The 17,071-nt window shown below is 42.3% G+C and overlaps 1 protein-coding gene across 2 annotated transcripts in view; it reads left to right on the top strand.

Moving 5' to 3' along the window:
- The first annotated feature begins 944 nt into the window (after nucleotides 1-944).
- The window catches only part of NOM1 (nucleolar protein with MIF4G domain 1), a 28,523-nt gene continuing 12,396 nt past the window's right edge, over nucleotides 945-17,071 (top strand). Inside the window, exons 1-8 of one of the 2 annotated variants that reach the window (XM_073334556.2) lie at nucleotides 945-1,934; nucleotides 2,691-2,815; nucleotides 3,843-4,038; nucleotides 7,093-7,416; nucleotides 8,029-8,139; nucleotides 9,340-9,507; nucleotides 10,081-10,202; nucleotides 14,343-14,475. In XM_073334556.2, coding sequence (XP_073190657.1) covers nucleotides 1,020-1,934; nucleotides 2,691-2,815; nucleotides 3,843-4,038; nucleotides 7,093-7,416; nucleotides 8,029-8,139; nucleotides 9,340-9,507; nucleotides 10,081-10,202; nucleotides 14,343-14,475 — 2,094 coding nt within the window. In that variant the 5' untranslated portion in view covers nucleotides 945-1,019. The remainder of the gene's footprint in view (nucleotides 1,935-2,690; nucleotides 2,816-3,842; nucleotides 4,039-7,092; nucleotides 7,417-8,028; nucleotides 8,140-9,339; nucleotides 9,508-10,080; nucleotides 10,203-14,342; nucleotides 14,476-17,071) is intronic. The other variant, XM_073334555.2, reaches the window with a different exon arrangement.

Genomic DNA, 17,071 nt, shown 5'->3' with positions numbered 1-17,071 from the left:
GAAGGGACAAAAATCATCTTCTGGAAATTAATGAGACATTAAAGTTTCAGCCAGAACTGGATACAAATATTCATTCAGCACTCGCCTGGACAAGACCTTATAGAGATGAGCCAGGAGTCCGGGTACAAAGAGTCCACTTGCAGGATACTTGCAAGGGATAAAAATAATACAAAGCTGGCAATTGGTCTTCTTGTTGGCAGTCTCAGCAGTGGCACCAAGGGCATGGATAGTGAACTCCTCTTTTATTCTCAGGCTCTCTCAAATTAGAAGAACAGGCCCCACATGTGGGGTTAGATAATGTCTAGATGGAACCTGAAATTCCTCTCCCACTTTTTTTATTTATAACCTTGAAAACAGAAAATGCAAGATTTCTGTAAAAGATTTCTTGCATGCCTGAATCAGTTCTAACTTAATAAGGTAACTAACAAAAAGCAGCAGGGTTTTCCCTGCAGCGATTCCACCCAACTACTGGGGCTGCTGTGTGTTGGAACCAAATGCAAAGATAATTGTCTCTCTTCCCCCAATGTCAGTTCTTTGCTGGAGCCCTGTAAGCCTGGAGAAAGCAGCCAGAAGGCTCGGGGACAGAGGCTCAGGAAGGAACAGCTGGGTAAAACAGAAGGCAGGGTCTGCGGGAGTGAATCCTCATTCAGGATACCCTACCCCTCCAGCTCCCCCACATAATCCTCTAGGCTCCAACCTCAAGTTTGCACTACCTCTTCCGTTATTAGAGACCTTCATTTTTCTGGTCTGTCCAAGCTGTGCCTTTCACTACTATTCAACCCATTTAAAAAGGGGGGTACAGAATGCTACCAGGCTGCTGCGGCCTGCCCCCGCCGCGACAAGGGCCACGAGCCACGCGCGACAGGCCCGCCCCGCTGCCCCCTCCCGGGCCGCCCCAGCAGGTGGCGCTGCTGCCCCAGGCCGCGGCCCAGCGCGCCGGAAGCGGGCGGCGGCTGCCTGGCCGAGATGGCGGCGCCCAGGCGGCGCGGAGCCTGACGGTGGGCCCGGCCGCGGGGAGCATGGCGCGGGCGGCAGGGGCCCGGGGTGGCCGCGGCGGGAGCCGGCAGCCGGGCAGGCTGCAGAAGCTGCGGCTGGCGGTGCGGGAGTTCGTACAGGCGGCCGGGGGCCTCTCCCCTCCTCAGCCCGGGGTCCAGCCCGCGGGGGGCCGGGGCAGGAGGAGCCGCCGCGAGCTGAGGAAGGAGAAGCGCAGGCTCAAGCGCAGCCGCCGCCGCCGCCTGCACCACCAGGAGCCGGCCGCCGGTGAGGGGCCGGGCGAGTCAGGGGCTGGCCGGGGCGGGCAGACGCAGGGCGTGGGGCAATGCCCCCTCCCCGGCGCGGCCCCGGCCTCGTCGCCCCGGGGCCACCAGCGCCGGCCGCGCCCCCGCGAGGCAGCGAAGCGGCTGCCCCAGAAGGGAGCCAGCGCCGCCGCGGCGGCCTCTGCGCGGAAACGGGCCTTGCTGGCGGCCAACGAGGAGGAGGAGAAGGAGATCCGGCGGCTGGAGCGGCGCCTGGGGCTCAGCAAGCGCAGGAAGGCGGGAGCCTCCTCCCTGCCGCAGAGCTTCGCCCGGGATGGGCTGGGCTACGTGCTGGGGGCCCTGGAGCCCGAGGCCACCCTCTGCGGCCTGTATGAGGAGAGCAGCGAGGAGGAGGAGGCGGCGGCTGATGAGGGGCCCCTAGATCTGGATGAGGGGAAGGATGAAGTTGATAAGGAGGATCTAGACCTGGAGTCCCTAGATGATGATCAGGAGGGGGAGCTAGATGGGGAGGAGGAAGAAGAGGAGGGGAGGATGGAGGACACTTTAGAAACCTCAGGGGAGGCCGATATGGAAGGAAACTGGGAGGATGAGCGGAAAGGAAGCAGAAAGTTGCCCATGTCTCTAGAGGATTGTGGCGACCATAAACCCTGCAAAGCCAAGACCTCCAGAGAAGAGCAGGTACGTTGGGGGCAGGTTTTGCATCAAATAGCTTCAGGCTTTTCAAATACAATTTTGCACCCTTCTCATGAAGTTTCACTTCGGATCTGAGTTTTGTAAGGGATTGGAAATTGTCCTGACGAAGACATGCTATGTTCAGTAGACTGATGAACTGAGGACAATTTTATGCTATGTATTACAGGGTGACGTTTCCTGATGCTATGGGGATAGGGCAGTGCCCTGAAGCATGAGCATTGATAAACCTTGAAATGTATATGGAGGTTCTTGTTATGATTTTGCTATCATAGTTTCAGCATACCAGTAGGCCTACAGAAGCTAGCAATGGAAAAGACCTATCAGACCATTTATCCCATTGCTGACGGAGGATGTATCAGATACAGTATTGAATTGTGCATTTGTGAACACAGATGGTACATTTGGGGCCCAAGCACGCTTTTTGGAAGGCTTGCATAATTTCCATTGAGTTCTTGGAGAATTGGGACCTTGATTTGAGTTGATCCTAAGTGATAAGCTGGTGCATGTTTCTTTTTTGGATGCTGTTCAAGTTAGCTCCTTTAGCCTAATTTTGTACTATGGGTGTTGCATTACAATTACAAAAGCTTCATAGTGATTAGAAATAAACCTATGGTATACTTAATAATCCCATTTCTTATATTTAATTAAAAGATACTTTCAAATGAATATGAATTTATTTTTAAATAAGATTTTTTTTTTGTAACACGCTGCCCTATTTTCATGTTTTTCTCTTTTGATAAGAGTCTTTGCCATAGAGCTATGATGTATGTTCCCCCTCCAGCGAGAAGAGTTGATGAGACAATGGATGACAAAAAGAGGGAAGAACTGGGAAGACTGAAGAAAACCGTGAAAGGACTAATTAACAGGTAATATAACACATTAAAGTTGTTTAATTATTAGGCTGTGTTTACAGCAGCCACTGCTGAAGCCAGAGAGGGGAGTGGGTATGAGTTCTTTCTTGCAAACTGATTTTTTAAAATAAAAGTCAAATTTTGTGCATGCCATCTTTGACAGTATCTTTTTTTATTCTCAATTATTTTGAAGTACATTTATAGAAGTTGAAAAATCTATCAAAGAAGATATGTATTGATTGATAAGTGAATTTAAAACTTTGAGTTGAATTCCACAAATACTATTAGGTGTTGTAGGCCAAACATAATTCCATGGACATCAGTGGGACTATGTGTGGTTTAAAAAAAAAAATTGTAGAATCAGGCCCTTAATTTGTACAATCTGCACATGAACGAAGTAAGAGCATTAAAAAAAATACTATTAAAATTGCTGAGCCTTGAATCTCAGGAGAAGTGTGTATCTTATACTACTGAAGAATAGGTTTATAGCAATAATTGTGCATTACCATATATTTAATTGTGGCTTTTATATAAAAACATTCAGTTGACATTAATTTTAGTCTGTGCCTGTGGTTCTCAGGCTGGTACGCAGGCTATGATCCATTGGTATGCAGAATAAGAATTCATTATAACTACACTGAATATATTACAAACATGAGGATGAGTACTTTTAGATTTTAGATATGGTATGTTATGGTCTTTTGTGCATCTGACAGTCTTTTGCTCATCACCGCTTAGCATCATCAACTTTTTGCAAATACTACTACTTCATTTTTATATACAGTATCTCCTGAGAAGATGTGAACTAAATATTTGGGTATCTGAATTATTCTGATGAACAGGAAAGATCCAAAATCTGTTTCAAATATTTGTCCCTTTTTTCTTTTTGAGCTACTAGTTGAATAAAAGATTAAAACATTAAAAATAAAACATTTGTTGTTTTGGATTAAAAGCAATATTAAATTGAAAAAAAAGTGGGGATATATACTCAGAAAGAAGAAATGGAAAGCTAAAGCAAACACTGAATTTTATTTCCCAATAGGTTGAGTGAACCAAATTTGGCCTCCATAAGTGGACAGTTGGAAGAGCTATACATGACTAACAGTAGAAAGGACATGAATGAAACTCTAACAGATGTTCTTATGAATGCTTGTGTTACTGCAGCCGTAATGCCAGTTAGATTGATGATGGAGCATGTCCTTTTGGTCAGCATTCTTCATCATACTGTGGGAATTGAGGTAACTTTTTGCCTGGGCTTGTTTTATTTTCTAATCACGTTGCACAGTACTTTCTATGGTGCTTTATCCAGGTTCTTTTCTGAATGTGTGGTTTCTGAAATTGTTAGAACGTAAGTATATGGTGTCCCTGAAATTACACCTCACTATATAGCAATATGGGCTGACTTGTGGTTGCAGTTATGGTTTAGTAGGCTCTCGCAAGTGACAAGCACTTATGCTTGTTACTGCATCTGAATGAGTAATTTCTTCTATAAATTATTGGTCACCTTTATAAAGTGTAACATATCTCATTGAGACCATTAGTGCCTTATATTCCTACCTGCATCTATCTGTATGTTGAAAAATTTCTTAAAGCTACTATTTTTTCTATCTTTAACTACAATTATCCAGTTCTGTTCTATGGCTACTTTAGAACATCATTCTTGAGTCCTATATATCCAACTACAGAATTCATTAAAACCATTTTAGAGTAAAAAAATCCACCTGCATCTGAGGAACCCCACTAAAGCCCGATCCTACATACACTTACGCATGCATGTGAGTAGTCCCACTGAAGTCAGTGGGTTGGCTTGCAGCTATAAGTGTTTGCAGGATCAGGGCATTTGACACACACCAAGCAACTTTTTGAGGATTGGTTGTATTTTCAGGCTTGACAATATCGGGTCAAAATAAACTTAAGCTTTGTCTGCTAATATGAAGGACATGTTGGAACAGGTAATGTCAAAGGGAAGTTATTGCAGGAGTTTAGATAATTTCACTGAAACTTTTGCCAAGAGACAATGAGCTGTTTCAGGATGCTGTTCCCATAAAGCTTTATTCTGATTCTGTAATGCAGAAACATAATTGAAAGAACTCATATAAAAGATATATTCAAGTAGTTCTTGCGTCTGTAATGTGTTGACCTTGATGAGGTGGAAATATTTCTGTATTAGCTGTTCTAAAAAACAAACTAAATATCAGAGGGGCACAATCATGTTAACTTTTCTATGTGCAACCTTTGCATTATAGTAAATTTATTTTTACTCCTTTTGTTCCTTTAAAGGGTGGTTCTTAACCCACATTTGACTTGAAAATTTTGGCACTGTTTTAATAGTAACCCCCATCTTTTTATAAGTTTAAAATTATTAAATGTAGTCAACCAGTTTCTAGACTCTCACGTAGACCATTGACTTAGCTTCTGAAGTCTACATCACAACTAATTGGGACTACTTGAATGCATTATTAAGCACTCAAGTTTGTTCTTTGAAAAAGATACAGGATATTAAATGCACAAAACTGTGATAAGGTAACATTAAGGTTGCAGTTAAAATTGATTCAGAAAATGCAAAAATTAAGGTCTTGTAGCAATGTTTGTATGCTATGCAGCATATACATAATACTCCTGTTCATTCTTGTTGAACATGCAGCTTGACATATCAGTGTGCCATAAAATGTACGCCTTAAACCATTCTGGCAGTGTAATGCAACCATGTCAGCATTGCTGATGAAACCGTAACTTTTACACATTTCCTGACTGATTTTAGCTGCAACATTAACGTTATAACAATTTTTTTAATTGTATAACTCAATTTTAAAAAATGAATATTTGACAGGTGATCAGTCCACAATTTAAATGTATATTTTTGGCACACTTTTTTGTAGGCTCAGTTTTCTGTAGATAAATATAAAGAGGTCTGTCATTTTCTGGGTAATTTTTCCCATATTGTATCTGTTTGGCAAGTTGACTCTGACTCTTATCTCCAGTAGGAAGACAAGCAGTCGTGCTAAGTACTAAGTGCTAAGTTTAACCAGGAGCTGGAAAAAAGTGCTTTTCTTGTTATCAGGCTTTTCCTGGCCAATAATGTTTTTAATCTAAAAAGTGAATCTTTACCCATATATGGTTTATTTTTGTATGGCGCATAAGATGTTTCCTAGTATGAAAATGACTGAGTAAGGCTGCAAGTTTGTCACGGAAGTCACGTATTCCGTAACTTTCCATGACTTCTGCAGCGGTCTGTGCTGGGGCAGTCTCGGGCTACTGCGCCCCCTTTTCCTCCCCTCACCCCAACCCCCGCAGCAACAGAGTTTGGGTGTGGGAGCGGGCAGGGGGTTGGCTGGGACACGGCCAATGGGAGCTTTAGGGGCGGTGCCTCCAGGAGGAGGCACCACGCAGAGCTGCCTGTCCATGCTTCCGCCTAGCAGCTGAGCGAGGGGGATGTCGCCGCTTCCAGGGAGCCCCACAGGTAAGCGCCAACCAGAGCCCTCCTCACCTCGTCCCAGCCCCAACCACTTTCCCACACCCAAACTCTGCTGCTGCTGCGGGGGAGGAGGCGCAGAGCCAGGTAGGGAGCCTGCTGGCCCCACCAACCCCCCTAGCACCAGCAGAGATCCTCCGCCATGCACTGCTGCCTGTGCCCCCCCTGCACCAGCGGGTTTCCGAGGCCACATGCCGCCACCCTCCCCCAGCACCAGCGGGTTTCCGGGCAAATTATCTTCTTCCCCACCCCCAAGTTTTAGTCAGGGGTATATGGTAAAAGTCATGGACAGGTCAGAGGCTGTGAATTTTTGTTTACTGCCTGTGACCTGTCTGTGACTTTTACTAAAAATACCCATGACTAAAACGTAGCCTGAACGTAGTGATAATGAGTAGCATTAGTCTGCCATGCTCCCAGCTGCCAATCTATGTTGCATTGAGAAATGTTTCCAGTTTTCGTTGTCTAAACAAATCTTTTCTAGTAAGTCATTAGCTTGATTTCATCAAGCCTACTTTTACTACCAAATAAAGGTATAAAAAGATAACTGGATTATATATGTAAATACATAATTTCAAGTAAAGTGAAATGGATACCAGGCAAATAATATGTTTCTTAAAAAATATGTATGGAACTGATAGCTTAGAGTTCATATAGAAAATCAATGTTGGGAACAACAGTTTTCCTATAAGTTAATTTTTGTTTGTTTCCCATTGCTTATGCTTTTTGCAGATAAAATTGCGGGGGGGGGGGGAGGGTCTACATATGCAAAATGCTTAATTGGTTTCTAATATTCTTTTTCTTTTCATACAACTGTTGCCAGGTTGGTGCTCACTTTTTGGAGGCTGTGGTGAGGAAATCTGATGAATTTTACAAAAGTGACACTGAAGGGAAAGAATGCGATAACCTGTTTGCCTTGATTGGCCATCTGTATAACTTTCACGTAGTGCATTCGCTGCTGATCTTTGATATTCTCAAGACACTTGTTAGCACTTTTACAGAAAAGGACATTGAACTGATTTTGCTCCTTCTGAAAAATGTGGGCTTTTCCTTGAGAAAAGATGATGCTTTGGCCCTGAAGGATCTGATTAGTGAGTCCCAGAACAAAGCAAATGCTGTGGGGAAGAAATTTCAGGACCAGTCTAGAGTATGTATGCATTTTGAATACGTTTGGGCACAAACTTCCCAGCGTGAACAGAATTCATCTGGGACTTGGTTGAATCTGTTAATTTGCCAAATTGTTTAATTTTTGTATTAAGTTTATCTATTAAAATTGTTTCATGCGATAGTCTGATTAGACCTTAAGATAGTGTTAGCATCCAATTAGATTATTGTTGCATTAGCTTACTTAACATATAGAAAATAATGAGCACTTAAAAGTTTGTTCTCAGAGCATAGACACCAGCATGCCCTGAAATAGTTGTCTGCTTTGTGTGTTATGCAAATGATGATGCATCTACTTCATGGAATAATACAGTTTGTACACTTAAAAGTCCAAAATAATTCAACAGCTGTAGTATTGTTTAGCAAAATTAGATTTGAATCTAAACTTAGCACAAATACATGTAGTGGGAATTAAAATGAATATTGGTTTTTAGCTAGTATTCTTTATTTGTGAGGTCATAATCTAGATTCCAGAATGTATTGCTAGGTGAGATGCTTATGCATGCGCAGTAATACGTTCAAGATACATTTTCCACTTGTTAAATAACATTTTTTTCCAGCACGTCTGCCATACTGTTGTTTCTTTTACCCACAGATTCGCTTTATGCTAGAGACGATGCTGGCACTAAAAAACAATGACATGCGGAAAATCCCAGGTTATGACCCTGAGCCAGTTGAGAAGTTGCGCAAGCTGCAGAGAACACTGGTAAAAATGTTGTATTTTAGTATGTTAGTGGGCGCTGTTACTTCTCCTAAATCATACTTTTGGAAGTAATTGCAAGATCCTTTTTTAAGCTACTAGTAAAATACTGTAGACCAGATGACTTGCTAATATTACTTTGGAATTTGTGTAACAGCGCAGGTTGAACAATACATTGTGAAAAGTGCCTTTTGTCCCCAAGAATTTCAAATGACTTTACGGACTGTATACAGAGAACACCACTGAAATGCAGCCATCTCTGGATGTTAGTCAGCACCCATCACAGTGCAAAACATTTAGAGAGAGACACTTTTTTTATCCAAGGACACTGAGACAGATCCCTGTGCTTACAGACAGTCTTGTGGGATCTTTTGATGTTTGTGTAGAGCAGACCAAGATATCATCCCTGGTGTTGAGTTCCTGCAACTCCCATTGACTTCAGCAGGATTTGTGAATGCTCAGCCTTTGAGAATCAGGCCATTCATTTTTAAGATCTTACCTGAAAAACCCCACACAGTAAAATATGTACCTCTGCAGATTGAGAAGCTGCTATTCTCCTCAGGATTTTAGTTTGGTTCTAGAGAGTCCATGTATCTTAGATATGAGGCTTACACCATTAAGTCACTCTTCTGGTTCACTGTTGGGCTTTTTTTTCTGAAATTTGTGTAAATACAGAACACAGATGTCAGGAATTTAATACAGTAAGCTAGAGCCAGACATGTTGCAGGCAGGTGCTATAGAACCTTTTACACAGCTCTGCTAGTGCACTTGTAACATCTCTTCCCTTCCACTCGTTTCTTGATCAAGTATTAACTGTACAGAACTTTTGGTGATTTTATGTGAACAAAAATGTCCATTAGAAAATCGGACATTACAGTTTATTTTTAATTTACAACTCTAGATTAGAATTTGAACAAAGTTGTTGAGTTTGTGGATGGAGATAACCCACTGGCTTTGTCTTTTTGGTTGGAATTCATTTTTCTTTTTTAAATGCCACGAGCTCCTGGATTTAGGCACGCTCTTGTATTGTAAATCAAAATAAATGAGAGTGTGTTGATTTTGGCAGATCTTGTTTGGAGAGAGAGGTTGTGGGGAGAAAATCTGAGAGCATAGTCGGGAAATGTGTTAAATTATGCCGTGATCTAAACCCTTTGTTAGGGGAAAATAAGTCTCTTTGAAACTGAAAACATTTTATTGTTATAAAAGGTTCACAACAGTGGCTCTGGAAGAGAGACTCAACTTCGTGTGTCATTGGAATCTCTCCTCAATGCTGACCGGGTTGGCCGTTGGTGGATAGTAGGGTCATCTTGGAGCGGAGCACCAATGATTGATGGTACTAGCAGCAAGACTCAGCACAAATTGCCTGTTGGAAAGGTAAATATGAAGATTGCTATTAATCATTGAAAGTGCCAAGGCAATTTTGTCTTTGAGAAACATGAACAAATATCCTTGTGATACTGCGGTTAGTATTTGGACTTACGCTTGCCCTGGCCCTGAAATTCTCTCTTCCACCTTGTGGATTTGTAAACGACTTTGTGGTGCACTGTCATGTGAAATGGAAAAGGCAGACTCCAAATTGGAAATGGATTCCACAGTCTGTAGCCTTATAGGTAGGGCCAGCTGTACCCCTAGAAATCATATGGGTGAACTGTTTTTAAAAGTGCATGGTGAGAAGGGCATGGCCACTTAGAAAAGGACTGCTCATTTCATCACTTCCAGTCCAGTTTTGCTGGTCAGTTATCTGATCTCACTGCATGGAGGCCAAGTCCTGATACTCCTTATGTTCATCTCCAGTGGTAAGGTCACTAGGTCTTTGGACTGTTGCTTCACAACTCATTCCAGGTATGTATATATAATCCATATCAGAAAAGTTTCACTGAAATAGGTTTCCTATAGCAAGTAAATGTTATCGTTAGTAAATGTTTCTTTAAACGTGTTTCTTTTCAGTTGAGTTCAAAGATACTGGAGCTTGCTCGTAAGCAGCGAATGAACACGGACATCAGGAGAAATATATTTTGTGTCTTGATGAGTAGTGAAGACTTTTTGGATGCATTTGAAAAACTTTTGAAGTAAGTACACACCAGGATCCTGTTGAAATCCAGGGACAAATAGAAGTGCTATCTGGGTTGGAAACTTTTCAGGTTGCCTGGTTGCCACTCAGGGAGAGCAGGGGAAGTTGTGCACAGGGTAAGTGACGTCAGGCAGAGCAGCATAGAACTTCTAGTCTCGCCAGATGGGAAGGTGCCCAGAGGGACTAAGTGAGAATGGAGCAAAGAAAACTGATCTGGCTCAGGAGTAAGGAGTGGAGAAGGGGCCAAGCAGTGCAGCAGAACTGAGCTGCTAATCAGATGGGGGATAATGGGCCAAGATGTTGTCAGCCATAGGAATGATGCCATGGAAGAAAGCAGTGCAATCAGGGAGAAGTTAAAACTGAACCTCATTTTGAATGTGTCGTCTGTTACAGCTCTGATCAGAGGTCTGTGGTGACTGGTAAGGGAGAGATTGGGTCTGGGCTTTGTTGTGACTGTTATATAAATCAAAGGGAGTAACCTTTGCCAGAATGGCAAGCAACAGCTTAATTTGCAAATCAAATCAAAATAGGCTTTTTGGTAAAGTCAACTATAATTCCATTACGCTGTTTCTGTAAAATACAACTTTATTTTTAGACTGAGATGGAGTCTTTTTGGTACTTCGGTACAGCCTTTTCTATTGCAAAAACTTAGCTGTTACCACAGCAGAGGTCTGGCAGTTTTATTTGGAAATCAGTCCTTGACTTAGTACTGGCTATTTAAACACGTGTGTACAAAGTGATGTACACACAGACTTGGATGATGTAAAAACTATTTGAAAAATACCTAGAATACATTACACTAGCCTGTTTGGTGTGTGTGTGTTTTTTGTTTTGTTTTGTTTTGTTTTTGCAGAGGTATGTGTTAATACCAACTGAAGGCCCTTGTAATCAGAAAGAATGTGGCATAGAAGAATATGCTAAAATAAGGATTATGATAAACATAAACATGTTTTCCAGAATTATAGAAATCTAAATTTCCTTGTCGGTCAGTCTTTTAGGGAAGTGTCTGAGAAATCCATACAGAAAGCTGTGCTTATTATCATGCTTGCTGATAGAGCCACTGACAGATCCATCAGCTAGACTACAATGGGTGTACAATAGATTTGTGCAGGATGGAAAAGTTCTAGCTCTCTTTGACATAGTAGACTTTCTGATGCTGTCACATAGAAAATTAAAACATTTTAGGAATTGTGATACTCAAGATACAGTAAAAGCTGTGTTTTCTAGCACTTTATAAACCAAAAAACTCTAGAAACTGGCATTTTGGGGTGCTGGATCCAGGCAGCGCTCACCTTGGCAGCTCCCCACAACCAGCGACCTGTCCCTGCTGCTCCTAGGTGGAGGCGTGGCCAGGCGGCTCTGCGCACTGCTTCCACCTGCAGGCACCACCCCCACAGCTCGAATTGGCCACGGTCCCCAGCCAGTGGGAGCTGTAGAGCCAGCGCTTGGGGCAGTGTGGGGTCAACGCGTGGACCCACCTGACCGCGCCTCCACCTAGGAGCAGCAGGGACATGTTGCCGCTTGCGGGAAGCCGCACGAGGTGAGCACTGCCCAGATCTGCCTCCCCAAAACTTCTCCCGTGCCCCTGCCCCGAGCCCCCTTCCTCACCCAAACTTCCTCCCAGAGTCTGTGCCCCACACCCCCTCCCACACCCAGACCCCAGTCTTGAGCCCTCTTAGTTATCCAGACTTTTTGCCTAACCAGCAACCCTGATTTCCCCAACATGCCAGATAACACAGCTTTTACTGTAATATAACTCAGAAACTTTCTGGCCAGAATTTAGGTGAAGCAGCAGTGAATATAGGCTGTTTTAAACTTGGCCTGCACACCACTTAGATAAAGTATCATGTTGTTGTGCACTGCATTAATCACAACTTTAGTCTCGTAGTTCTGAATATCAAAAAAGACCATCCTTGTGTTTTAAAAGTGAATTTATTTTGAAATATATTTTCAAATTTTTTCAAATTTTGTTTACTATTTGCTAATGCCTTTTGGGAGTTAATCTCAAGCTTTTGCTGCTGCTAATTGTGAGCTACTTCAGCAGTATCTTCCCGGGACTCTAGGTTTCTATGGTGGAATCATAGAAATATAGGGGTGAAAGGGACTTTGAGAGGTCAACTAGTTCAGCCCCCTGCACTGAGGCAGATCCAAGCATACCTAGACCATCCCTGACTGGCGTTTGTTTGACCTCTTATTAAAAACTTCCAGTGATGGGGATTCCACAGCCTTTCTTGGAAGCCCATTCCAATGCTTAACTACCTTATCATTAGAAAGTTTTTCCTACTATCTAACCTAAATCTTCCTTGCTGCAGATTAAGCCCACTACTTATTGTCCTAAGTGTACATGGAGACCTATTGGTCAGTGTCTTCTTTATAACAGCCTTTAACACACTTGAATACTGTTGTCAGGTCCCCTCTCAGTCTTCTTTTCTTAAGACGTAAAATGCCCAGTTTTTTAAACCTTTCCTTATAGGTCACGTTCTTATCATTTCGGTTGCTCTCCAATTTGTCCATTGTTTCTAAAAGTGTGGCCCCAAAACTGGATACGGTACTCCAGCTGAGGCCTCTTCAGTACTGAGAAAAGTGGGACAATTACCTCTCATGTCTTACATACTGCAGTTGTGTTAATAGACCCCAGAATGATATTAGCCTTTTTTGCAGCTGCATCATATTGTTCACTCTCATTCATTTTGCGATTGCTATTACTCCTAGATCCTTTTCAGCAGTACTACTGCCCAGCCAGTTATTCCCCATTTTGTAGTTGTGCAATTGATTTTCTTCCTTAGTGAAGTACTTTGCACTTGTCTTTATTGAATTTAATCTTGTTAATTTCAGACCAGTTCTCCAATTTGTCAAGTTCATTTTGATTTCTCATCCTGTCCTCCACAGTGGCAGATCTCTTGAAGTACACAACCATCTAAGATTACTTAGATCCTTACTAACTAAACTTTGGTTGCACTGTATTGTGCACTGTGTGGAAGACCCAGCGGAGCTTATATTCTAAAACTAGGCAGACAGGACAGTTCAGTCATATGAATGCCAGATGAAAGTCCAATTTCAAAGTGATACAAATAATTTTTGTGACTGACACTCTTTATATTGTAACACTAAGCATTTTTCTTTTAAATTGGTTTTAGTGCTGCCAAATGTTTGACAGCACTCAGGACTAAATCATATTTATTTGCAGAACAGGTGCAGCACAAAGTACTGTTATTTGCCAGTGGGTCTGAATCCTCTTTTAGTTGTGCCAGCTGTACGAGCGAGAAGGCAATTCAGTCATTGGTCTTTCTACTGAGGCAGCCAATGAGTGTGCCAATAAGTGCAGATTGTGTTTTTGTAATTATTGTTGGTGTTCTTATAGTAGACATTTTCTATTAGGAACTGGACTGAACCCACCAAACTCATTTCACTTAGATAACCCAGCCACCATCTAATCACTATTTTCAATTCACTATCTGGAGTAGATTTGATTTGGTGACCAAGAGATAAAAAAGTTCATATCATCAACCAAAAAAGGTTTTAAAGATGTATTCTTTCTCATTCATAGCTTTTTCCTAGAACTTAAGGGCTCCGGGTCCTGTCTGTTCCCATTAACCCTGGCAAGGATGTATATAAAAGCAGCTATTTCCTCCCAAAATCATAGTAAAGAATATTAGCCAATCTGAGTGGGGATCCCAAGACTTTTAGCTCACTCCTTATCTTCTTCCCTATACAGTTCATCTCAGTTCTCCAGGCCTCAGCTCTTGCCACAGTAATACGACTCCTCCTGAAGATGGGAGGACAGATTAGCTATCCATGATTGCAGTGCCACTGCTTATCACTTTCTGACAGGAAGTGCAAATATGGAAAGTCACCTTCATTTTGCTCCACAGAAGCTGATAGAATGTCTGTCATTCTCCTCTTGCCCAGGATTGTTTGGGTCACTCGGTCATGCTGCATACATAATGTTATTCTCCATGACAAAACTGCTGTCCTATACTGCTGACAACTTATTTCAATTTAAACCTTTAAGGATTCCATTTCAGTTGCAATAGAATAGTCGTCTTAGTTTAGAGAAATTGCCGGTGGCTCTTACTTTAAGGCAGTTAGATTTTGTTTAAACTCAGTTAATTATTTTTTACTGTTATTGATATTGCAGGCTTGGACTTAAAGATCAGCAAGAGAGAGAGATTGTTCATGTTCTCGTTGATTGTTGCCTACAGGAGAAGACATATAACCCCTTCTATGCATATTTGGCTAACAAGTTTTGTGAATACGATAGAAGATTTCAGGTAAACTAAGATCTGTTCCTACCTCATTGTGGTACTGTTTAAGTTGAGACTCTTTTGGGATTTCTGTTATTAGAGGTTTGTCACTGTGGTTGTACAGATTTATTCCATCACATAATACCACAGAAAAAGTCTCTCTGCCTACGCAACCATTATAAATAAATAAATTAAAATCTGGTGACTAGCTCATCACTTAAGGAAGCTTATTGAGCCACTTCTGGCCAGAAGGTAGTAGTTTAGCTAGGAGTGGAAATTTGGGTGGGCCCCAGCTTGTGGTGGTGGGCAGTGAACAAAGGTCTGACATCACAGCAATTCATTTATATTGTATATTATTATATTGCGGATTTGACTATGGCTACCCATCCCTCCATGTCTAGGGGAAAGGCATGTTGCATCTCTGCCAATGCAGAGGCAGTAACCAGAGGCACTTGGGAGCCCCTCCCCTGTATCCAGAGCCCATCCCCTGAGTGAGTGACCAAGAGGTGGTAGGGCCAAGAAGTGGCATTGCGACCTGACATATGGCCTTCTGCTCCCAGTCCTGGGCTTTGCTCCATTCCCCATCAACGCAATCCATCTCCATCTCACACCACTCAGCTCTGGTTACTTCCTTCCCATTGCCAGAGGTATGCCTTCCACGCTGGGGGTGAGTGCTGGCCAGAACCTGATTGGCTGTTAGTTTTGGAACTGAGAGCCAATGGGGACCAGTAACGGGGGTGGGAGTGAAATCTGAGCCTGTGTTGAGAACGGAGCAATATGAGACAGCAGCAGCTTTACTAAAAGACTGCACCTCTTAGCAATCTGGTTCCATCTTTTTTTTTTTTTTTAAATCAGATTTGGGTGGGACTGGGTGTTAATCAGGGGAGCTGTGGCCCACCTGTGTCTACGCCCCTGACAGGAGGATAGGTAGGTATGTTGCAATGGGCCTTTGGGAAGGATCTAAAGTAAGGAAACTGCGTGATGGAAAAGAAAGATGTAAATATCCTGAAAAAAAAAAATCCCTTGCACCCAGAATAAACCCCTGCTGCATTTCAGTGGTAGGATTGTAAAAACTGAACCATTCAAAAGTGTTTCTCTCTTTCTATTGCAGTTACAAGACTGCTATTATTCTTAATGGAAAAAAAACCATGAATCAAAACTGTCACTATAAATACCTGTTACACAGAGTAGGGCCTTTTGGTATTTTGACAAAGAACATAGGAAGAAAATAAAACTGGTGAATATTCTTGTGCATGTTTGCTTTTTCAGCAAAAATATCCTGTTTTATATGTATAAAGTTCCAAAATGTTGTTTAACCAATAAAATATACTAGTTTTGCAAGAGTTTAGTGTTAGAGACATACTTTAATGTGACTAGATTAACAAAATATGTAACTGCTGCAGTTTGTATTGCCTTTGTGGACATGGTAGTCAGAAAAAATGAGCCTTAAAATCTTAAAACCTAAAATGGGCCTAATCCCTAATATATATAAATCAAGTGAAGACCCCTACCCTGAGGGACTGAGAGTAGACCCCTGTAACCACACAGAGCCCCGTTTAAGTAAGGGCTTAAGCAGGTATTTGTCCATGGAATTTGTGTAAATAGGATAAATTATCTATTGCGGCTAGCATGTCTATCTTGGTGTCTTCCAAAACATGTTGCTTGTGGTGTGGAGGAGTTATATATAAGAGGTTTGGTAGTGTTTTTACAACAATGAAAAAAATAATAAAATGCATATGTTAAGTGTGCTTCATTTTCAGTAGGCTTTTATGTAAACTGGTTTGACCACTTGCATGTTTTTCTTTTGGATTTACATATATTTTAATTCTGTGATTGCTAAACACTACCTGTATCATCTTCAAGCTACAGAGCAGCTTCTAAGTTTGCTGCTCCTTTGAGTAGTGTCCCTACTTGCACTTGAGGTGTGCATGTGCCTTCAAGCCAAGATTTTTCAGTAGCAGTGCCCATTCAACTTACACATGCACCCTATGGATCTTCATGCCCCATACTTGAAGATATATAGGGCTGTGCTGATGAACCGCCCTCCATTCCTTTTCAGCTGCCTCAGCCTGAGATGGAGCAATTCGTTGTGCCTACCTAAGTGCAGCTTCTACCTTTCTTGTCAATTTTAGACCTTTGCTTACTTTATTTTATTATTCTTTAGTTATTTTACATTATTTTGTTCCTGGTTTTTTGAGTGGGGATATTCCTTTTTTGTTTTTGCTGGGTTTGGGCTTGCCTACCCCTCGTCCTCAGCAAGGTCCTTCCTTAGGAATCCTCTCTTTTTTTTGGGGGGGGGGAGGGCTATATCTAGATCCCCAGGCTTCAAAACATTGCCTGACTTGCCAGGAACCCTCCCCAGTGAGTGACAGCCATTTGTACTGGATCCGCTGCCTCAGGGATACGCATGTATCATCTAAGTGAAAAATTTGCACTAGCTTCAAGAGCTGCTCAAAGAAGTACACAGAAAAAGCTCCAGCTCCTTATGATGGAGTGCTCTGTTCATCCTACATCAGATCAGGGCTCGGAACCACACACACACACACGCCTCTGAATGACCACAGTGCCCCATCAGCTTCTGTGGCTTGCTCACTCCCAGGTCCTCTAGGGACAGATCTGCAAG

Source organism: Lepidochelys kempii, chromosome 2, assembly GCF_965140285.1.
Source record: "Lepidochelys kempii isolate rLepKem1 chromosome 2, rLepKem1.hap1, whole genome shotgun sequence".
In the NCBI taxonomy this organism is placed as follows: Eukaryota; Metazoa; Chordata; order Testudines; family Cheloniidae; genus Lepidochelys; species Lepidochelys kempii.
This window is presented reverse-complemented; position numbering and strand designations above follow the sequence as displayed.